Source organism: Myxine glutinosa, chromosome 8 (genome assembly GCF_964187855.1).
Source record: "Myxine glutinosa chromosome 8, kmMyxGlut1.1, whole genome shotgun sequence".
Taxonomy (NCBI): Eukaryota; Metazoa; Chordata; class Myxini; order Myxiniformes; family Myxinidae; genus Myxine; species Myxine glutinosa.
This window is the reverse complement of record NC_136268.1, coordinates 51,226,206-51,249,078: the sequence shown is the minus strand read 5'-3', so window position 1 is coordinate 51,249,078 and position 22,873 is coordinate 51,226,206. Positions and strand designations below refer to the sequence as shown.

General features: G+C 41.5%; 1 protein-coding gene across 7 annotated transcripts in view; it reads left to right on the top strand.

Moving 5' to 3' along the window:
* GBF1 (golgi brefeldin A resistant guanine nucleotide exchange factor 1) overlaps positions 1 to 22,873 on the top strand; it is a 430,048-nt gene that overhangs the window by 306,206 nt on the left and 100,969 nt on the right. For all 7 annotated transcript variants that reach the window (XM_078783293.1, XM_078783294.1, XM_078783296.1 and 4 more), the window contains one exon: positions 12,502 to 12,584. In XM_078783293.1, coding sequence (XP_078639419.1) covers positions 12,502 to 12,584 — 83 coding nt within the window. The remainder of the gene's footprint in view (positions 1 to 12,501; positions 12,585 to 22,873) is intronic.

Below are 22,873 nucleotides of genomic sequence, written 5' to 3'. Positions count from 1 at the left end.
GAAAGATGACAGTCAACCCCACTTGGCGTTAATTCAACGGGACTAACCAACTTCGGACCTTAGGATCCCAAGCCCGCCACCCCAACCATTAGGCCAACACGAGGTGATGATATTTTAAGCATCAGTCAAGAACAAATTACTTCCATTGAAATGACAGCACTACCTGCAGATATCAGTGATCTATCTGACCGCCACACAGTTTCTATATTCAAATCTATAATAAACTTCCATTTTTACCTACGCCCACCGAAAGTGGGAGGAAGTTATGTTTTCAACCGTGTCTGTCTGTCTCTGTCTGTCTGTCTGTCTATCTGTCTGTTTATTACTTGCCGGAATAGATTCCGGCAAGTATGTTGGTTGGTTACTTGCCGGAAAAGATTCCGGCAAGTATGTTTGTTGGTTGGTTGATTTGTCTGTTTGTCTGTCTGTCTGTCTGTCTGTCTGTCTTTTTGTCTGTCTGTTTGTGCGCAGTACTACGTCTACACCGTTGCACATAGAATCGCCATACTTTACAAACAAATTTGTCTTGCCCTGGAATAGACTGTGCCCAATTTTTAACTCTCTCGGCCCAAGGCCTCCATTATGACGTCATTATTCGATAATTCGACAAGTACAAAACTTCATCTAATAAAGATGCAATTTCTTGAGTGCCATGTCGGCATAAACTGGTGGAGAGAAAAAAAATAACGGTGACGTCATCGGTCACGTGGTTCGGTCGCCATCTTGGAAAAACCAAAAAATACACCTCTATATCTCTGAAAGTGCTGTACAGAAAAAATTGAGACACTGCTCATTGTAAAGAACGCTCCATGGGGAATAAAATATGTAAATGATGATGTCATAGGTGCCTCCATTATGACGTCATAATTCGACAAGTACAAAACTGCATCCGATCAAGATGAAATTTCTTGAGCATAATTTAGGAATAAATTCGTTTCGAAAACAAATAATGATGACGTCATCGGTCACGTGGTTCGGCCGCCACATTTGTCCCAAATGGCCGATAAAAAAGTACATCCCGGCAAATCCTCGGTCTCTGACCGATTTTTCATTTGTTTGTTTATTTGTTCGTGTGCTTGTTTGTTACTTGCCGGAATATATGTTGGTATATATGCCGGACATGTATGTTGGTTGGTTGGTTTGTCTGTCTGTCTGTCTGTCTGTTTGTCTGTTTTTGCGCAGTACTACGTCTACATCATTGCACACAGCATGGCCATATTTTACACACATATTTGCCTTGCCTTGGAATAGACTGTGCCCAATTTTTAACTCTCTAGGCCCAAGGTCAAGCTCAAGGTCACCCAAAACGATGGTCACCCAATTATTTTTGCCTCCCAATTGAAGCCCCGCCCTTAGGGCGGGTACTGTTGCTAGTAATATATAATGGCGATACAACAATTTTTACCGCTTTGCTTTGAAGAACGGAAATGAAGGGGGAGGAGCGTGTTAATATGTCTGGTTGAAGGCTTTGGGTGGTGAGGGGGCTTGAAGCCAGATTTTAATCTTACAGCCGCCATGTTGATGCTCGCCGTCACTGCGATGCGAAGCGAAAGACGCCTCAGAGCTGTCACATTCACAATCGCTATGTCATATGTACTCCCGATACATGTTTCCTTCATTGTAAAAAATACCAAGTCAACAGTTAAAAGGATTTTGAGCCGATAGGTGTTACGGCCTTGGCAAGATCCATGGAGACAGCGATCTGTTAGCTTATACACCGCCCAAATAGCTATGTGGAATTCTCTCATGTAGAGATTAAACCCACGTCGTTTGAACTTTGGCAGAGGTCATTATTTACTTTTAATGATCCAAAATGGCCGATTAAAAAAAAAAGTACATTCCGGCAAGTCCTCTGACCGATTTTTCATTTGTTACTTGCCGGAATCTTTTCCGGCAAGTAAGTTGATCGGTTGGTTTGTCTGTCTGTCTGTCTGTATGGCTGTCTGTGCGCAGCACTACATCTACACCGTTGCACGTAGAATCGCCAAACTTTACACACATATTTGTCTTGCCCTGGAATAGACTGTGCCAATTTTTAACTCTCTCTGCCCAAGGCCTCCATTATGACATCATAATTTGATAATTCGACAACTACAAAACTTCATCCAATCAAGATGCAATTTCTTGAGCGCCATGTCGGCATAAACTGTTGGAGAAAAAAAATAATGATGACGTCATCGGTCACGTGGATCGGCCGCCATCTTGGAAAAACGGAAAAACTTTGCACCTCTATAGCTCCGAAAGTGCTGAATAGAAAAAATTGAGACGTGGCTCATTGTAAAGAACTCTCCATGGGGAATAAAATATGTTAATTATGATGTCATTATGATGCCTCCATTATGACGTCATAATTCGACAAGTACAAAACTTCATCCGATCAAGATGAAATTTATTGAGCATAATCTAGGAATAAATTAGTTTAGAAAACAAATAATTATGACGTCATCGGTCACGTGGTTCGGCCGCCATCTTGGAAAAACCGAAAAACTTGATCCAAAATGGCCGATAAAAAGTACATTCCGGCAAGTCCTCGGTCTCTGACCAATTTTTCATCTGTCTGTTTGTCTTTCTGTCTGTCTGTGCGCAGTACTACGTCTACATTGTTGCACATAGAATCGCCATACTTTACACACATATTTGTCTTGCCCTGGAATTGACTGTGCCCAATTTTTAACACTCTCGGCCCAAGGCCTCCATTATGACGTTATAATTCGATAATTCGACAAGTACAAAACTTCATCCAATCAAGATGCAATTTATTGAGCGCCATGTCGGCATAAACTGGTGGAGAAAAAAAAAAAATGATGAAGTCATCGGTCACGTGGTTCGGCCGCCATCTTGTAAAAACCGAAAAACTTTGCACCTCTATATCTCCGAAAGTGCTGAATAGAAAAAATTGAGACATGGCTCATTGTAAAGAACTCTCCATGGGGAATAAAATATGTTAATGGTGATGTCATAGGTGCCTCAATTATGACGTCATAATTCAACAAGTACAAAACTTCATCCGATCAAGATGAAATTTATTGAGCATAATCTAGGAATAAATAAGTTTAGAAAACAAATAAAGATGTCATCGGTTACGTGGTTCGGCCGCCATCTTGGAAAAACCCAAAAAGTTTGCACCTCTATATCTCCAAAAGTGCTGTATAGAAAAAAATTGAGACATGGCTCATTGTAAAGAACTCTCCATGGGGAATAAAATATGTTAATGATGATGTCATAGGTGCCTCCATTATGACGTCATAATTTGACAAGTACAAAACTTCAGCCGATCAAGATGAAATTCATTGAGCATAATCTAGGAATAAATTAGTTTAGAAAACAAATAAAGATGACGTCATCGGTCAGGTGGTTCGGCCGCCATCTTGGAAAAACCCGAAAAACTTTGCACCTCTATATCTCTGAGATACAAGATCGAGGCTCTTGTAAAAGCTAACATTAATCACAAAATAAAACAAACGGACACATAAAACATATAATAAAGGGAGCGGGAGACAAGATGGGGAGAGAGAGGGAAGCACACAAGTACAACTTGATGTCATAATGATATACATTTAAAAGCAAGTGAGAAGTTGCCTCGTCCAGTTGTTGCTGACTGGGCACTCTCCATCATGTAAAGTCTTCCCTTGGCACAACTGAACTTTTATCTACCTACAAGGCCTTCATCCACAGCTTGATGGAGTACTGCTCCCCCTCTGGACTGGTGACCCTGACTCACACCTTGCTGAGCTTGACGTCATGGAAACCAAGGCCTTCTAAATCATTGGAATCTCCCTTGATTAAACAGAGTCTCTGGGCTTATCACTTTCACATCCTAGACAGGTTGATGGTCTCTATTTTCCACTTCGTCCTTTCTGGTCTTGCATCCTCTGCCCTATCCATGCTCTGCCTCCTTTGTTCTCATGTTCTCATTGTTCTTTATTTTCATTTGTTCTCATTGCACTCTCTGCCCTTTCCCCTCCCCCTCCCCTCACCCAGCCTCCCTCCCCCAAGCTTTCCAAAGGGCACATGCAGTCTACCTGTAATACCCTTTTAATGAAACTTCCAAAATCCAAACTCACTGCTCACCTCCACTCATTCATTCCTCTTTTATCCCCCACCTGTGGAACCAACTTCCTCAGTTTCTTCAACCTCATTCTTCCCTCTAGGGCTTCTAGGCAGCTCTTTACCCCCATTTCAGATCATCCCCAATCCACAAACCAGGATCATTTCCACCACCATTAGCCCTCCCCTAGCCCACCTCTTTCTGTGTTTCCATTTTTCCTTCCATTTCTGCGAATGAATGTTTGCGGCTGTCTCCATCTTATTCACCCAGTGTCCTCCCCTTGTCCTCATTCTTCCTGACATCCCTTGTTTCTCCATGTCTCCCTCTATTTTCTATTTCAACTCTGCTGTTGGTGTGTGTCCCCCACCCTGCCTCTCTTTCTACTCTTGATTTTGTTCTGTTGTCCTGATCTGTTGTGTCCTCTGTGTCCTCCACGAGCGTCGACACTATTCAAAAAATGTTGACAATGACTAATCATTACTTTATAATAAACAGAAGACTGTCAAATAATTCTGTTTGTAGAAAAGTCCAATATAAGTTCTTATTTTTTCCCAATAAGACGTATTATTTTTTATCTTGTATGATATTGTAATTGTTCGTCTATGAAAACAAGTACAGTATATATAATTTTAAAACCGTTTGATTTTTTTTTTGATTTTGTTGTGTTGAGTAGGTGTTTGCTCCTGTTTCAGGGTCTGCTGGTTCTTACTGAAAATAGAAGGCAGTCGCAAACTTTGACCCCATGCTGTGGGACTCTGGCTGTGGCCCATAATAAATCACTTTTTGTTAACTCCACTGACAGCCCCATCATAAAATACCATCAAATCTCATTGTCTCGGACACAAGATTATACCCCTCTCCCCTACCATCCCAAACCGTCAGCTCTTGGACTATCTTTGCTCTTCTTATATCTTTGTGTAAGTGTTTCTCTTGTTGTCGTTATTCGGAGAGTCACCACGCTGCCTTGCATGTATGGCATTTTGGCGATGTACATTGGGCTGGTCTGAAATTCACCATCTCACTTATGGATTGTTCCAATGATCCATCGACACCTGACATCAACCGTTTCTGGAACTGCACTGACCCTTTGACCCACACCCTCACCCCCAACCCCCGGGCCACTTTTCTTTCCACCTCACTGCCATTTTACAGTTTTGCGCTGTGTCTTGTCTTGGGAAGGTATCACCTCTCCCAATCCAAAGCGATCTACCCTTGCCATTAAGTCGTCAATATGCTGTCGCGAAAAATATTAGTTAAGTATGTAGAGAAATGGGAACTAGGTTAATAATCAAAATAAAAATTGCGTGTTGTGTAACTTGCGTAACTAGCAACTCACCATGAAGCAGAAGCAAATACTCCTATTGGACAATTGTACGACTGCTTAGTTGAGCAATGATTTATTCCGGCAAGTGGAAGCTGGCTTGGACAGGTCGATGCCTTGGAGGCTGACGACAGCCATGTGGTTGGCCCTTGATGGATGAGGTAAGCAGCTATAAGATTCATGAGCGAAACCAAGAGAGCCAGAGGATGTTTGGTTCTGAAGAGATCGACATATGGTGCTGAGATGAATTATAGAGCCCGTGGGAACAGATCAAGGTAAGAGAGTGATCTCTTGACTTCTACTTGAGGATATTCCCCCTATTACATGAGGAACTTCTTGGAGATTCAGCGTTCATTAGACTCCGGCTTGAGTGAAGCTGAGATGGCTGTTTGGAGCATCCTTTGTTGGGCTTGCACTGTTATGTGGTGCTTATGACTTCCTGTTGGACCATTCCTTGTGCTCGGATTGCCCACAGTGAAGCAGTAGTGTTCCCCACCGCGACTCATGATGTCCTGAATCCAAAGTGGTACGCCTTGCACAGACCCGAAACAAAACTGTTTCTTAGCATCACTGAGGTACACAGAACTTATAACATCTACTTCTGCTCTGACATTGTCCTCTGCTTCACTATTTTCTTTGTTATAAATTTGTTACAACTACATCTGCTGTTCATTGCAATGTCAAGTTGACCATATACTGCTTCATTGGAACTGAGAGTTGCCACTGCCTCTACTGCTCACTGCATCGTCAAATTGACCATCACTTGATCAACACTAGAGAGTTCATAGAACACGTTACACCTTGCATTGCTCAAGTATACACTTCAATTCAAATAAAATAATGATTTTAAAGATCGTTTTTTAAAGTTCTGGGAGTTTAGCGCTATTGAAGCAGTCTTATACATCACCCTTATACACCACCCTGTATAACATGTTCAGGTACTGAAAAACTGGAGGTTCTTGGAAAAAGAAGGCGATTTGTGTTGTGCAGTGTTCAAGCTAGTATATAATTGAATTAAAATGAAATAAAGATTGTAAAAGTCGTATAAATAAATTAATTCTGGAATTTACTGCCATTTACAGTGTCTATTACATCATGCTATCTAATACATCACACTAGTAATTCATGCCTGTTGTTTATGTCGTTTGACATACATAAAAACAGTAAGTTTCCTGTTTGGGCTGATTTTCTATTTTGTTTGAGTGCCAGACAGGCAGACAGAGTGCAAACAAGATGTCACTCCTTTGTGTGCATGTGTGATCGGGATAAATTCAGAGACAAAGTACTGTTAAATGACTGGTTTGTTTCCGATTCATGTTCCGCTTTGTGTTCAAAATAAAACATTACATTTAAATCAAGTTTTCCTTGATCATAAACACACGTTTGTAGATGACGATTGGACGGATGGACATGCACCAATTACTTAACCCCGCTTTTCGCTTTGCGTGCGATGGGTAATAATATCTCAATGCACTCGCAAACTGTTTGTGATTGATGATCTGGTTTCAGAATTCATTGATTGTGCAGATGCATTTTGGGGAACTGTTGCTTGTATTTGCTTCGTTAAGGATTATGTTTGAAGATATTCTGGTTAATTTGGTTCAAGTGTGTAAATTATAAATAAAGATCTAGTTCTATATTGCCAGCATTGTGACACGAGTCCTGTTTCCCTAATACAGTAAAACACCACTCAATGGTGTGGTTTTGTTCCGCCGGCCTGCGTGATCCACTAAAACATGATGTGAACGTAATATATATATACCAATGGGAATAACAGGGTTCGGTTACATGCAGTTTTGGTCCCCAAATAAAATTTAATTCGTCATTTTATACTATAATACATATAAGCTATTATAAATGAACATTAATATTGTTATTTGGCAACAGATACAGAAATGAAATCATGAAATAATGCTACCGAATATGAATAAACATTGGCCGAAGCATTCATTTTCAATGCAAGGAAAAAAAGAATCAGAAGCTGGTCAGTTAAAAAATTTAAAACGAAGAAGTCAGTTTTAAATTGACGACCTATTTCAACTATTGCATCGTATTTACGCATCACAGCCGCCTTGCTTTGACTCATGATTGCTCTAATCCGGCTAGTAATTGACGATGCAGTTGAGGGTTTTTTCTGCTCACCTGGGTAAAGCACATGCACAAGTGAAATGGAAAAATCCAGCGCCCACGCACGATGGAAAATAATTTTCACGATCGAGCGGAAAAAGGTCCTAACTTTCTTTTTTACCATATATATTGAAATGTGATGCAAAGAGACATGATTGAGTCGTATTCTATTGTATTTGGTTAAGCTAGAGAAATACCCGTGCTACGCACGGGTGGGAGGCCAGGAGCAAACAGGCAATGCAGATACGGCGAATGCTAAAGCATGAAACCAATAAATTCCACATTCCTGTAGCACCTTCAGTCGCACGTCAGACATGGACAGCAAGTTCGTTAAGGACTTCCATGAAAAACGTACCTGTTCGCAAACAAACGGGTACGTTCACGTAGAGAAACATCGTTCGTGGGTCCGTGGCGAATCTGCATATGGCGATGGCAAAATATCAGAAATTGAAGGCTTTTTTTATTTTAAACGATTCATATAAACATCCGTTGAATCATATCACACGCAAATCATCAAAATCTAAACAGTATCTTACTATAATAACAGTTACGTGTAACTGTACCAAATCAACAGTTAAAAGGATTTTGAGCCGATAGGTGTTACGGCCTTGGCAAGATCGATGGAGACAGCGATCTGTTAGATCTGATCCTCCTTCATGCCGAAGTGCAGATCCTCCTTCATGCCACATCCGATCGATGCAGCTGTGCAGCGATCTGTGCAGTCGTTGTGCGGCACACAGTGCAGCGATCGGTGCAAACGTGGACTCCCAGCCTGCCACATCCTGCTGATACTTGCTCCCGCATGACGTTATTTTCTCGGGTGCCGCACAAACGACTGCACCGATCGAGATTTAACGGATGTTTATATAAATCGTTTAAAAGAAAAAAAAAGCCTTCAATTTTCGATATTTAGCCTTTTCATTTGGGCCTCCCAATTGAAGCCCTGCCCGTAGGGCGGGTACCGTTGCTCGTGGTCACAATGAGAACAATGGACGTCTTGCGAACGTGAATGTTATGTGGGAGTCCAAACCTGAGAACTGTAGACCAAAGCTGAAATTGGAAAACTAAATAGCCTATTTTACTCCTGGGGATCCCAGGATTATCAACCCAAAATATCGTTTCGATCGGTTGAGCCGTTTTTATGGTACCTTCGAACAGACAGACAGACAGACATTTGGTGAATTATAGTAAGAAGACGTCACAATGAACAATGAACGTCATGCAAACGCGAATGTTATGTGGGAGTCCAAACCTGAGAATGCTGGAGACGAAAGCTGAAATTGGGAAAACTAAATAGCCTATTTGTCCCCCGTCGCACCACGGAGCGAAAGGGGGACTATGGTTTTCCCCTCCGTCCATGTGTCCGTCCGTCCGTCCGTCCGTCCTGCGTGTGTACGTGCATGCGTAAGCGAAGGACCGAATTCTAATTTGGTGTGTGGGTGCAACCCACGTCAAAATCCAAGATGGCCGCCGCCATGTATGTCTGACGCCATGAATGTCTGAACCTTGTGAGCGGAATATCTTGAAAAATAAGTGAAGTACCAAATTCTAATCTGGTGTGTGGGTGTTTCTGGGCATAAGGAAGAACGCTATTGAAAATTGGGTCGCCACGTCAAAATCCAAGATGGCCACCACCATATATATGTCTGAACCTTGAGTGAAATATCTTGAAAAATAAACGAACTACTAACTTCTAATCTGGTGTGTGGGTGTATCTCGGCATAAGGAAGAACGCTATTGAAAATTGGGTCGCCACGTCAAAATCAAAGATGGCCACCACCATATATATATATATATATGTCTGAACCATGTGAGCGAAATATCTTGAAAACTAAACAAACTACTAACTTCTAATCTGGTGTGTGGGTGTATCTACGCATAAGGGAGAATGCTATTGTAAATTGGGTCACCACGTCAAAATCTAAGATGGCCGCCTTGCGTCTTCCACTTTGTCAACTCACATCACTTCACTGACAGGGGACCTAGGCATAACGCTTGTTTACTCCTGGGGATCCCAGGATTACCCACCGAAAATATCTTTGCGATCGGTTCAGCAGTTTTTACGGTACCTTCGAACGGACAGACAGACAGACAGACAGACAGACAGACAGACAGACAGGCAGACATTTGGTGAATTATAGTAAGATGGCCTGTTACTCCAACTGCTCGGAATTTGGGCCCCAACCGACTCGATGATTTAGGGAGTGATGCCCATCTTGGTGTATTATCCGACTGCGACAGGGGGGAAGAGAGGGCTACTTATTAGCTACTTTCGGAAGCTTTATTGTTGCCCAACATTTTTGCATTCAATTCCACAATTTGATGTAAATATGCTTTGTGGGTTATCTCGCAGCATGGTTGAGGATTGGCAGATTTCCAATCACCCTGGTTGTGATGTAGCTTCTTTACAAAAACAAACAAACAAAAAAACCATCGTCACCTAAAACAGTTACTTGACTGTTTTTTGTGTTTATACTCGTAAATAGCACAAATGCTGTTTAACACCACTACTACTGCTTGACACTTTTAAAACTTATATCAGAAGCTATGCCCTTGCTACTTTCGTATACATAACGGTGGTTTAAGCAATACAGGCTATATATTTCCTACTTATTCAAGGGCTTTTGGGGGAAGGAGGGGAGCTTAAGTGCAAAATCGTTAGAAACTGAGAAAGGTAGGAAGGTGGCTGGAAGGAGAGGAGACAATAAGCAGGGTAGGAAAATGTCGGGGGAGTAGGGAGGGAAGAGAAAGTAGGTTGGGTGAGGATAGATGGGAGGAGAGGTATGGGGCATTTATGGCGGCATATGGGGTTTCTATAGGAGGGGGTAAAAAGATTGTCATGTTTTTGTGTACATAATAAATGGCCCCGAAAGCAATGCAAGTTCACTCCCCGGTGCTCCACACTCGTTCAACCTTTCCTGCACAAAGTGTTTAACCTCGCGCACATTCAACCTTTAACACTCGCAGCACTGTTTTCTGAAAATGAATTCTGAGGTTGAAGACAAAAGACGAACAAGAATTTGTCTTCTCTCGTTGCCCTCCAAGCTTTAATTTCGGCCTTATTTAATGTAGTGGTAGTTAGTAAAAACAGGAACCCCCCCAAAAAAGTAGAGCAATCGAGTGAAACCATGCCTGGGTATTTAAAAAGTTAAACAAATCTCTTCTCCTTCCCCCCTACTTCTTCCCTCCTCCTTTTCCACTCCCCCATACCCATTCCTCAAGGAATGGAATGGTTTATATACCAAGCTGTTTAAAATTTTAGGCTCCTTCATCAGCCATACAGTAGATATTATATAAATCTTTGAACCTCACTTTACAGAGTATCTGAAAAGCACATACATCTATTAGCAGCGTGCTGCTATTGACTGTCTAGCCTGAATTGCACCTCAGATGGAATCGAACTTCAATTTAAAAAGGATTCCCTTTTAATGCTGCGGCAAGCTGTGAATGAAAAGATTCGGTTTAATTGGACACTAAGAGGCTTCAGAATTCGGTTTGAATGATGGCATTGGCAGGCATTCTGCGTGGCTCCCTCCAAGCGGTCAGGTTTGATGAATGAGCAGGCAAGAGTGGGTCCTGTTTGTTCTCCATTCCATAGGTTCCTGATTAATGCTGTCGAGGCCTTTGTAGACCCAGCAGTGACTGCGGCTTGACAAGTTAAACAGTGCGTGTGTGGCATTGATGAATACGTGGTGCTCCACCCCTGACCAAAATAAATATATTTTTTCAAATGAGCTTTGTTATGGGTCAAGGTAGCTTGCGGGAAACGACTCATTCGCTTGTGGTGGTACTTTGCAAAATGTAAAATGCATTCTTGTTCAAATTCAGATTGTGTGTTTTGCAACACGCTCATGAGTGTTGTTAAAAGCTGTGACTTCAGTTATGTCCACATTGATACAAATAACTTGTGTTTATTTCTATCCACTGCAATTTGTTGTTTTTCTTTAGTGTTTTATGACTGTTGGAGGGACCTACTTAATAGCAAGGGCATTAAAATATGAGTGCATTACTATGCGGAGGTATATGTTCGAGCAAAAGTGTTTTTTATTTATTTAAGGTATCATCTTGCTTTGTTGGAGGTACACTCCATTACTGTATATGTACTTTAAGATCTTGCCTGAAGGTAAAGGACACTCCATGTCGAACACGTACATTTAAGCAGAGTAATGCACTTATAAATGAACAAGTATAAAAGTATTCCATCGAGTATAAGGTAATAACACAATGATTGTCACACAGTATTATATTGCATGGGATAGTGAAGTTGTTGTGAAAAATGACGTGTGCTTCAGGTCACGTGGTTTAGCATATTGTCAGAGCACGGTGTGTGTGTGTGTGTGTGTGTGGTGTGTGGTGTGTGTAGGTAGACAGATGATGGGAATAGAGCCTGTGATTGATGCTGTGAAGAGGAACAGGTTGAGATGATTTGGTCATGTGTTGAGGAAGGATGAAAGTGACTGGTTGAGAAGAGTGATGGAAATGAATGTAGAAGGAAGTAGAGGACGGGGAAGACCGAGAAAGACTTGGCTAAAGATGGTGGAAGGAGAAATGTGGGCAAGGGGGTTAAACAAGGGGAGATGCAGAAAATAGGGCAAGATGGAGAAGATTGTCATGGGGACCGCAAGGCTAACCCCCGCTCCAGCAGGGAAAATGGCCTTAAAATGCATGTTGTTGTTGTTGTTGTTGTTGTTGTTGTGTGTATGTATGTATGTATGTATATATATATATATATATATATATATATATATATATATATATATATATATATATATATATATATATATATATATATATATATATATATATGTGGCAAGGAACACGCTTTCGATCTTCGGTTGTATTGTCCATTAACTTGCATAATATGAAAATATGAACTGCCTCTACCCAAATAAGAAAACCACTTCAACCATATATGCAAGACTTATTTTCTGTCCCTTTGTGATGATGATGAGGGTAGCTATAAAAAGTGTTGATGCAGTTTTATATAGCTCACTTTTTTTCTCAGGAATTCAAGAAGAACCTGAAGGGTGTGAATGGCCAGAAAGATTTTGACCAGGATATGCTGGAAGAGATTTACAATGCTATAAGGTATGGATTGTGAAGCACTTTCTAAAAGCAATTTTTGGTAAATAGTACAGGCATTTTACGAAAAATAGCTGTGCACCCTCACACAAATTGCAACATAAACAAACTCAACGAATTTTGATTCCTGGATATGTCTTCTATCACATGAAAAAAGTCTTAAGGAATCGTCTGGGGGAAAAATTATGAAAATCATCAGTGTTTAACCCTACCAAAAACGGATTTTTTTGCCACAAATCAGTGTTCTTGCATGGTTGTTCAAATGACTTATTAGTATATACCATGCTTAATGTTTGGTGAAGAGGATTTACATCAATGAAGAATTCAAGTTTATAAAGAAATTCAGAACTTGACATTGTCATCATCATCATCATCATCATCACATGGCATCTGTAGCGAGTTCGTGCAGCCAGATCCCCTGCAGTTTCCACAAGCTAGAGTACACTCAATGTTATTTTTCTTGCATGTGCATCTCAGGGTGCTGCAGTCAGCCTGACAGTTGCACCTGATCACCTGCAGCAGTTTTTCAGGAGCAGGAGCTAGGGCTGTCTGGAATGGCACAAGCCCCTCGTAAAATTGGAGCACCTGTTGGTATGAGCAGCAGAACCCGTGATGATGAAGGGAGTCGATGAGGAATCTTGATCCGAAGTGGTGATGCAGTTGCACGCCCAAACCAAACTGCAGTGGTGTCAGCAGGACTCTAGGTCTGGTTGCTTGCATCATTGCATGTCCAATTGATGCCACTTTGACGCCAGCATTCTTCCCAGCAAATAGTCCTTCCAATAGTATCATCAGAGTATCTGGTAGATATTTGACACCAGATTTCTGTGATTCTATGTCAATACAAGATGGATAGACTTCATGGGATGTTTCCATGACTTTGATGTCTTCTTTGATCAGTTTAGCAGCTGCCTGTACAAGTTTTATCTTCTCTTCAGCAGCGTTAGTTTTCTGCTGCTGCTTTTTGTAGTATTCCTGTAACACCTCCCTGGCTGTTGTCCTGAAGGTAACCACGTTTGGCTTTCCATTAATCTCTGTCTGGATTATCCTCTCACCAAAGTGTTCATGCAGCCTCGTCTTCATGTGGGTGTAGCCATATGCCTCATGTTTTGTGTCTGACAGTTTCTGTTGCATAAGGGTAATGAGATCATTGACAGTGATCTGCTCGTCGTCATTTTCTTCAAGATATTTTGCAACATCCAAGAATGCTTCAGTCTTCTCATCAGCTTTAGGCCTTCCAAGCTTTGCTCTCTTGGAGATTTCCGTGTTCATCTGCTGAGCCATGGGTATCTGCTTCTTTGTGCGGAAATTGACGCTGCAAGTCTGATGGTACACTGCATCTGCAGCGTGCAGGTCATGAACATGCAGAATTCGCGCCTTGACAGTACCTGACCAATCATCTGCTCGTTCGCGACATGTTGCCAGGAGCGTTTCTTTGAATTCAATGGTCTTGACTTGAAGAACTTCCTGCGTCTTCCTCTTTCTTCCAAACATTGCTGGTCTACCACAAAAAAGGCAATCAGTCTGGAAAGAGAACCTCTCCTCAGATGACCGAAGTACTTGTCTGTCATTGCTTGTGCTTGGCTTTGACTCTTCTTGCTTGGTGTCCTTGGCTATCTGTTGTGGGTGACAGTATGTGCGGCGACAGTCTTTGTGTACCTTTTCTCCAGGCACAGTGTGAATGCTGTCTTTTCTTGCGTTGCTGGCCTGGTTGATGGCAAACTTCCCTTTTCTCCAAGAGTTGATGCCGTTGACCCTCTCTCGTCTATAGATTTCTTGCAGATGGCACACACTTCAGATACCTCCATGGCCGAAAACAGAAACCACTATCTACACTTAGTAAACATCAAACACTTCATATTATCACAACTGAAAGATGCCCATTGCAAAAAAATATGACATGGAAAAATATTGCTCTTACTGCTACTGCACGCTTTCTTACTAGGAACTTAACACTACTTATTTTACAAATTTTTGTTTTACTTAAAACGAAATCTTTTCAGAAGATACACAAGAATATCCTTTTTAACTCGAATAAAGAATGAGCATGACCTCTAATCATCAAAATAAGATCAGAAGCAGATTCCCCATTGCTAAAAAAAACTACATAGATGCATTATGCACTATTCTTATCTTGTTGTCCCAAAATGACCTTGATGGTGACCTCGTAGAGTTTCTGTGACCTTATATCACCAAAATAAGATCAGAATTTGATTCCTCGACCCCAAAAACCCATAAAAAGTGGTATTACTCATGATTGTTTTGCTTTTGATTTTTTAAATAACAATTGTCACGAAGACGGATAGCGGCCATATTGGATTTTGCCGATTTGAGAACTTCCCCCCCCCCCCCCCCCCCCCCATAGGATCTCTTAAGACTTTTTTGGGGGTCAAAGAGGATATATTCAGGGACACAAAACAAGTGAGCGAGTTTTTGTTGCAATTAGTGTGAGGTCTTAAATACAAAATGCCTGTACTAAAAAAGGTCTTTATAAATGGCAATATGTAACACGTTACTTGCATTTAATATCTTGGCATTGTTTGCATTGCTATTAATTCCAAGGTTTGGATAAATTTAATGATTTGGTTGTTTGAAAAGTCCATAAGGAACACTTCAGCATCTTAAGGTTTGGAGTGCATTCCGAATTTTGTGTTCCTCTATAATTTCATATTGATTGGAATGCAATGAGTGCATGTGGTATATTTTTAATAATTAGCTCCTGATAACTGCTTATAAACAATGATGGAAATTCCAGTGTTTTTTGATGCAATTTTTTTTCTTAAAAATTGTGTTTCGTAAGCAGCAGAGCACATGATGTTTATCTGCCTTTGTTATGATGATACCGATGGAGGAATTTGTTCGATGCATTTCGCTGATGTTTCGTGTCTTGAACGGTGAACTCAAAACAAAATGGAATTTTTCTTTCAACAACCAAGTCCTGTCCTCTTTCGAAATCGCACAAGTGGAAACCAAATCATGCTCGCCTCCCTTTGGATACATTCATCATAATCATCATCATTGTTCCACACTCTACACAATGTTGGTGCTGTCGAAGCACTCTCTTCGCCAGGGTTATTCCTGGTGGTTTGCCGTTGATTTCCCAGCAGTGTGACAGAGCAGGAATTTAGAATTTCGCCAAAATTTAGAACTGCGAGTTGCAGGATTAACATTCTCTTCTGTTGTACAAATATAACTCCACAACTGGACTTTCAGCTTAGGGACAGTATCAAGTGTTGTACATTGGATAATCATAGGGCAAAGTCAGACGTCGGTTCAGCCAGACACCACCATTAGAGGCCATTTTCCCCCGCAGAGCAGGGGTTTGCCTTTTTTGGGCACCGTGGCCCCCTTTTTGTCCCCCGTCGCACCGCGGAGCGAAAGGGGGACTATGGTTTTCCCCTCCATCCGTGTGTCCGTCCGGGCGTGCGTATGTGCATGCGAAGGACCGCATTCGAATTTGGTGTGTGGGTGCAACCCACGTCAAAATCCAAGATGGCCGCCGCCATGTATATCTGAACCTTGTGAGCGGAATATCTTGAAAAATAAGCGAAGTACCAACTTATAATCTGGTGTGTGGGTGTATCTAGGCATAAGGAAGAACCCTATTGAAAATTGGGTCGCCCCGTCAAAATGCAAGATGGCCTCCGCCATGTATGTCTGAACCTTGTGAGCGGAATATCTTGAAAACTAAACGAACTACTAACTTCTAATCTGGTGTGTGGGTGTATCTACGCATAAGGGAGGACGCTATTGCAAATTGGGTCGCCACGTCGAAATCCAAGATGGCCGCCTCACGTCTCCCACTTTGTCAACTCACATCACTTCACCGACAGGGGACCTAGGCGTAACGCTTGTTGAAGCAATGTTTTATGGCCGGATGCCCTTTCTGCCGCCAACCCTGTTAGTCGCCTCTTGCGACACACAGGGAATTACTAGTGAACTGGTACTCAATTTGCCGACCTCGGAAGGATGATAGGATGAACCTAGCGTTAATTCAGCAATCGACCAGGATTCGAACCCAGGATCCTAGGATCCCAAGCCGGCACCCTAACCGCTAAGCCAACACCAGGCCTTCAGCCAGACAAGATATTCAATAAAATTCAGATGGCAGTTGCATCTCTCCAATCTGAACATGAAGACTTGTTTGGCCTACCTCTTAAACATGCATTTTTGCACGCACAGATGAATTTTGTTACTTTGAAACTATTTGTGAATTAAAAGCTATTGTTTTTGCTGATTCATTCATTCATTCATTCATTTCTTGTTGAACTAAATGTGGATACTAAAGAGTTTTTATGGTTCCATTTTCTTGAGAAGAAAAACAGGTGCAAATCCTTCTATCGGAAGAAACCTAACTGTTTGCCAAGCGGCAGAAAAGAATAGCAATTGGAAAAGAAAAGAAATTAGACCGTCTGAGTTTTTGTTGGTGTTCGTGAAATGCATGGCATCCTTTCCAGGCAAGTCTGTCATTCTTAATTTAGAGTTAGCTGAATAAGGCTAATCACTTAATCCCTGGTTAAGCCTACACAAACTGGGAGGTAATCTCCCATGAAGATAAGTGGCTCTGATTAAGGGGAAGTCCATTGGAGGGCCATGCTGTATTTTGTTTACACGTTTAAACGATTTGCTTTTCTCTCTGAGTGCATCTTCAGTTTGTGTGAGATAATTTGTCAAGTTACTTTCAGAGATCTCCTGGAACGAGCATCTTCGTTTTGGGCAATGGAATCACTTTCTTTATTAGGAAATTCTGATTTGGTGGGTTTTTGAACATTTGAAATTGTAGAAATGCCACAGTTAATGTACGTAATAAGTGTTTGTGCGTGTGTTTTTCTGCCAGCACAATGAAGCTGTAGCCTCAGCTTAGTTCCAAAAACAGGTTTTGAGGTTTTAAACTCGGTTTTATTAAGGATTCCCATTGGGTGCACAGCAGCTCATGCACCCAGCTCCCTATCAAGATGCTAACAGAGAGCCACACTGTAACCTGTCACGCTCTATCCTAGAGCGTCAGTTGGACTGGCAGTTCCATTTAATGGGAATGGGCCCGGCAGAAATGATGCGGTTGTTGAACATATGTGTTTGACAATGAAAATTTCGACAGTAATAATACTGAATGAAAAAATAATGATGGTTATACAAAAAACGATGACAATTATAGCGATAATAACGCAAATGTTAACCACAGTTCTTATGTAAGTACAGTATAACGCTAATTGTGATTGAAAGTGATACAAAACCTTGTGTTTACTTGAAAAACATTTTCCTGGCCTTTGCTTCTGAATATAAAGTGTGTCAAATAGCACCAACATAATAGGCAATTATGGGGCCAAAGCACAAGAAGAACCTGGCGCATCACTCCTTATGCCCCTAGAGCAAATTTTCCCCCTTCTTTGGTGACTGTGGTGTCTACCATTTAGGAATTTGCCTCTTCGACTGTGGATCACCACGTTTCATCCCATATTTCATCCCCAAGATTGGGCAACCATGTTTCATCCATAAGATATGCTCTCGGAACATGCCACTCTCACATCACCAACACTGCACACTCATTGGTTGTTTGTGTGTGTGTGTGTCTGTCTGAGTCTGTCTGTCTGTGTGTCCATCTGTCTGTGTGTGTGTGTCCATCTGTCTGTGTGTGTGCATGCCTGTGTGTGTCTGTGTGGCTGTCTATCTGTCTGTGTGTGTGTGTGTGTCCATCTGTCTGTGTGTGTGTGTCCATCTGTCTGTGTGTCTGTTTGTGTTTCTGTCTGTGTGTCTGTCTATCTGTCTTTCTATGTGTGTCCGTGTGTGTGTGTGTGTGTGTGTGTGTGTATGTGTGTGTGTTTGTATGTCTGCGTGTGTGTGTGTGTGTGTGTGCGTGTTTATAACCACAAACAATTTTTATTCACGATATTTTGTCAAGTAATGTATTTTATATACAGTACAACAAAAACATCAATACAAAAATGTCGTCTAAGAGACATAGCTGTCCTCTTGGCACCATTGCCATCATTTAAGATGGCATGTATTTGTATTTCATTAATTTGATGAAAGGTTTCATTTGTTTGCAGTTGTATAAGTAAAGTACATACAACACAACACACAACAGGCATTTTAAGGCCATTTTCCCTGCTAGAGCGGGGGTGAGCCTAACCAAAAACAAGTAAAGTACATAATCACAAGTACTATTGTGATTTGGAAGCCCTGGATATTTCTCGAAAAATCTCTCTTTTAGGATATATTTGCACTATTTGCTGCTTTACATTTATATACGTATGAATATTATTTTGTTCCGAGTTTTCTGCTTGCTCAAATATAACTTACTCGGTCTGTAAATTGGGCCTGCATAGTGTTAAGGATAGCTAGCTGATAAAAAGGTGTACGTAGTGAGTCTTTGGCCCTCTTCTGACCCCAAGACCCAGCCTGTTTGCCTGGAGGCCTTCACTATCCTGGGGTAAATTGCTGACCCTTTCAGGGTCACGTCACTATGAACTTATTTTGGATGATATGTTACAGCATTCCAGAGGTTGGTGTTGGTTATAAATGTTTTGATAATTGAATGGTTTCCTGCACTTTAATAGTGAAGAATAACTTGTGCAAAAGTGTTCCAAGCACGGAGAATATTGTAATTTTTCTTTATTTTGAAGGAGAACATTAATTTATTCCTCAATTTACACAACTGATTGTTAAACTTGGCAAGCGTCTGTGATCTGGGTTTGTAAGAGTACCATTGAATAAGCTTGGTCTTCCAGATATGGACTTGTGCAAGTGCATTTGACTTAATTTACATCATACATTTATTAAAATGTTGACCACACCTCACATCAAAAGCATTTTCATGAAAGCCATTGTTATTTACCAACTGATGCAATATTGTTTGTCCGAACACAACGACTGTAAAAAGACATTTTGGTGTAATTTTGGGATTTTGCTTTCAGTGACACAAACCGATTTTATTTTCTCTAATGCAAAAACATAGTTTGTCTTGGGCTTACTATGTTGTTTTTTTTCCTAATAGTATATAATGGTAATTCTCAATTCATAATTGTTTTTTTTAAACAATTTGAACTGTGTATGAAAAACCATGTGAATGTAGAACACACACACAGTCTTTAAGACCTGGTAGGTCTCCGTTCCACCTCTTAATACCCACCCACATGTGGAGATAGCGGCCAACAACAACGACTTTCACACACGCACACATGAGCACGCATGTGCGCCCACAGATATATGCACGCGCACACGGAGGTGGATACTTTGAGACCTGGGAGGGCTCCGTTCCACCTTCTGAAACCAACATGTGGAGATAGCAGCCAATGATGCACACACACGCACACACACACACACGCTTGTTCACTGCTCCACTAGCTATGGCCGAGTATGTCATCAGTGGGAGTTCCTGTGGGAGGCTGCAGCCTCTTCCCACTCTTCAGACCTTGACAAGATCACAAGATGGTCTAAGACTTGGAATTTGTTTTTCAACCTTGATAAATCACACACTCACTATCTCTCTCTAAAAAGGACCGTCTGACGAACCCTCCTAATCTACTTTCTTCCTCTTGAGGAAGTTCAGTCATTCAAATGCCTGGGTCTCATGATCAGCCATGATCTCTTTTGGGCAAACCACATTTCAAAATTGGCTTCCAAAGCTGGCCGCCAACTGAGCATCGTCTGTCGTACAAAGTCCTTCCTTAGCACACCTGAACTCCTATCCACCTACAAGCACCTGCATCTTGTTGGAGTACTGCTCTACCCTCTGTGTTGGCTTCCCTGCCTCACACCTTGCTCAGCTTGACGTCATGGAAGCCTTCAAGATCATTGGACTCTCCAGCGAAGATGCTGAGTCTGTGGGCCTCTCACTTTCCTATCACAAACACGTCTGTAGTCTTTGTTTTCTACCGCTTCCTTTTTGGTCTTGCACCCTCTGCTCGTTTTGTCCAGAATCTCCTCCACTCATTCGTTCCTCTTTTTTCCCCACCTGTGGAACCAAATTCCACATTCTCTTCGATCTCATTCTTCCCTCCAGGTATTCAAGACAGCTGTTCACCACCATCTCAGATCATCTCCAATCCAAAACCATGATCATTTCCACTTTTTCCAATTTTTTTCTTCCTGAGAATTTGCTTCTGTATCCATCTTATCCTGCCCACACCCATTAGTTGTACAAGTCTCCCTCTATTTTGTCATTCACCCCTGGTGTTGGTGTTCCCCCACCCCTCTCTCTACTGTTGCTTTTGTTCTGTCACAAACTATAACGTTCATTGTTCTAGCTTTTCCACGAGCCTTGACTGTATTAAAAGAACTGTTTATGAACTACCACATCACATCCATTTTCCTCACAATTTCTGGTGGTTGTTAAATACATCATGACATCTGCGATTATGATCGTTATGCATGTTATCGCCTGCACCTCGGGAAAATCTTAAATTATTGCCCTTACCTACAAGGGGTAGGAAGGGAGCTGTTGCACAGCCACGTCAAAGGCAACCAGCAGCCATGTACTGCATAACCTCAAGGAAAATAACTAAAAATGATCATGGTTAAGTTAACTGTACATTTAGAATATTGGATTGATGTACCTAATGACAAAAATCTCCTACATAACAAAGCTCGAAGTGTAAATGTGCACAACATGTAGATGTAGAGTAAAAGTTGCAGATTTAAGTAAAAGTTGGTTAGATTCCTGATCGGAACATGTTATGGTAAAACTGCCAAAATCAAGACTCTCTGCTCACCTTCACTCTTTCATTCCTCTTTTCTCCCGCCTCTGGAACAAACTCCCCCACTCTCTTCAATCCCACTCCTCCCTCCAGGTCTTTAAAACGGCTGTTCACCACCATCTCTTATCTTCCCCCATCCAAAACCTTGATCTTTTCTACCCCCGTTAATTCACCCCAGATCCACTTTTTTGAAATATCGACTTCTTTCCTGGAAGTCCTACCAATGTCCATGTTTTTTTTACCTCTCCCACCCCCCACTCCCCCCCCCCCCCCCCTTCCCATGCCTCCTCCCCCCAAGCCCTCACCCTCCCACAGATCTCCCGATGTCCCTGCTCTCCATCTTGTTCTCCTGCTCCCTTTGTCATATGTTTTATGTTTTATGTGTCAGTTTGTCTTTTTGTGATCAATGTTAGCTCTTACACAAGCCTCGATCTTGTATACAAAAACAAACAAACAAACAAAAAAAACCATAAGATTTCAGAATATGATGAAATAGATAAAAGAGTAAATTGAAAAAGCTTGAGCAAACATCCACCAGGGCTTGCGTTGAGATTTTGCCATGAATCCATTATTGTTTTAGCTTTTTAATTACTTCTTCCTTGTACCACTCTGTTAATTACTCCATGCACGTCAAGCGGAACGAGGGATTAAGCAATTTGTTCACTTCTGTCCATCAGTCCGTCCACAAATGCCAGTTTATGATCGAGGAAAAACTTGATTTATATTGAATGTTATATTTTCAACATGAATCGGAAAACAAACTTGCTGTTTAACTGTACTTTGGCTCTGAATTTGTTCCGATCGCACATGTGCAGAGAGGAGTGAGATAATGTTTTTAATCTGTTTGTCTGGCCTACAAAACCCTGGTAGGGCTAGCGGCTAGGGTGCTAGCTTAGGATCCTAGGATGCTGGGTTCGAATCCCGGTCGATCGCTGAATTAACGCCAGGGGGGTTGACTCAGCCTGTCATCCTTCCGAGGTCGGCTAATTGAGTACCAGTTCACTGGTAATTCCCTGTTTGTCGTAAAAGGCGACAAACAGGGTTGGCGGCAGGAAGGGCATCCGGCCGTAAAACATTGCTTCAAAAAGGGGACCAAAAAAAAAACAACAACAACAACCACGGTCCCCGAAAAAGGCCAACCCCCGCTTTGCGGGGAAAAATGGCCTCTAAAGGTGTTTTTTTTTTTTTTTTTTTGTCTGGCCTTCAAACAAAATTGAAAACGATTCCAAACAGGAAACGTACTGGTTTTTTTATGGACGCCATAAAGGACACAGACAACAAGCATGAATAACTAATGTAACATGTTCGATAAGGTAATGTAATAGATACTGTGTCAACGGCGGTAAACTTTCCAGAATTAATTGATTTACATGACTTTTTAAAACTTTAATACCTCTGCCACCAAAGGTGGATGGAGGTAATGGTTTCACCCCTGGCTGTCTGTTTGTCGTTTGTGAACAAGATATCTCAAAAAGTTGTGGACAGATTCGGACGAAATTTGGCAGAGAGGTAGCATCTGTGACAATGACGAAATGATTAGATTTTGGTGAAGATTCGGAACCGGCTAGTAGAATTTTTAAAGTGATTCTTCACCATTGG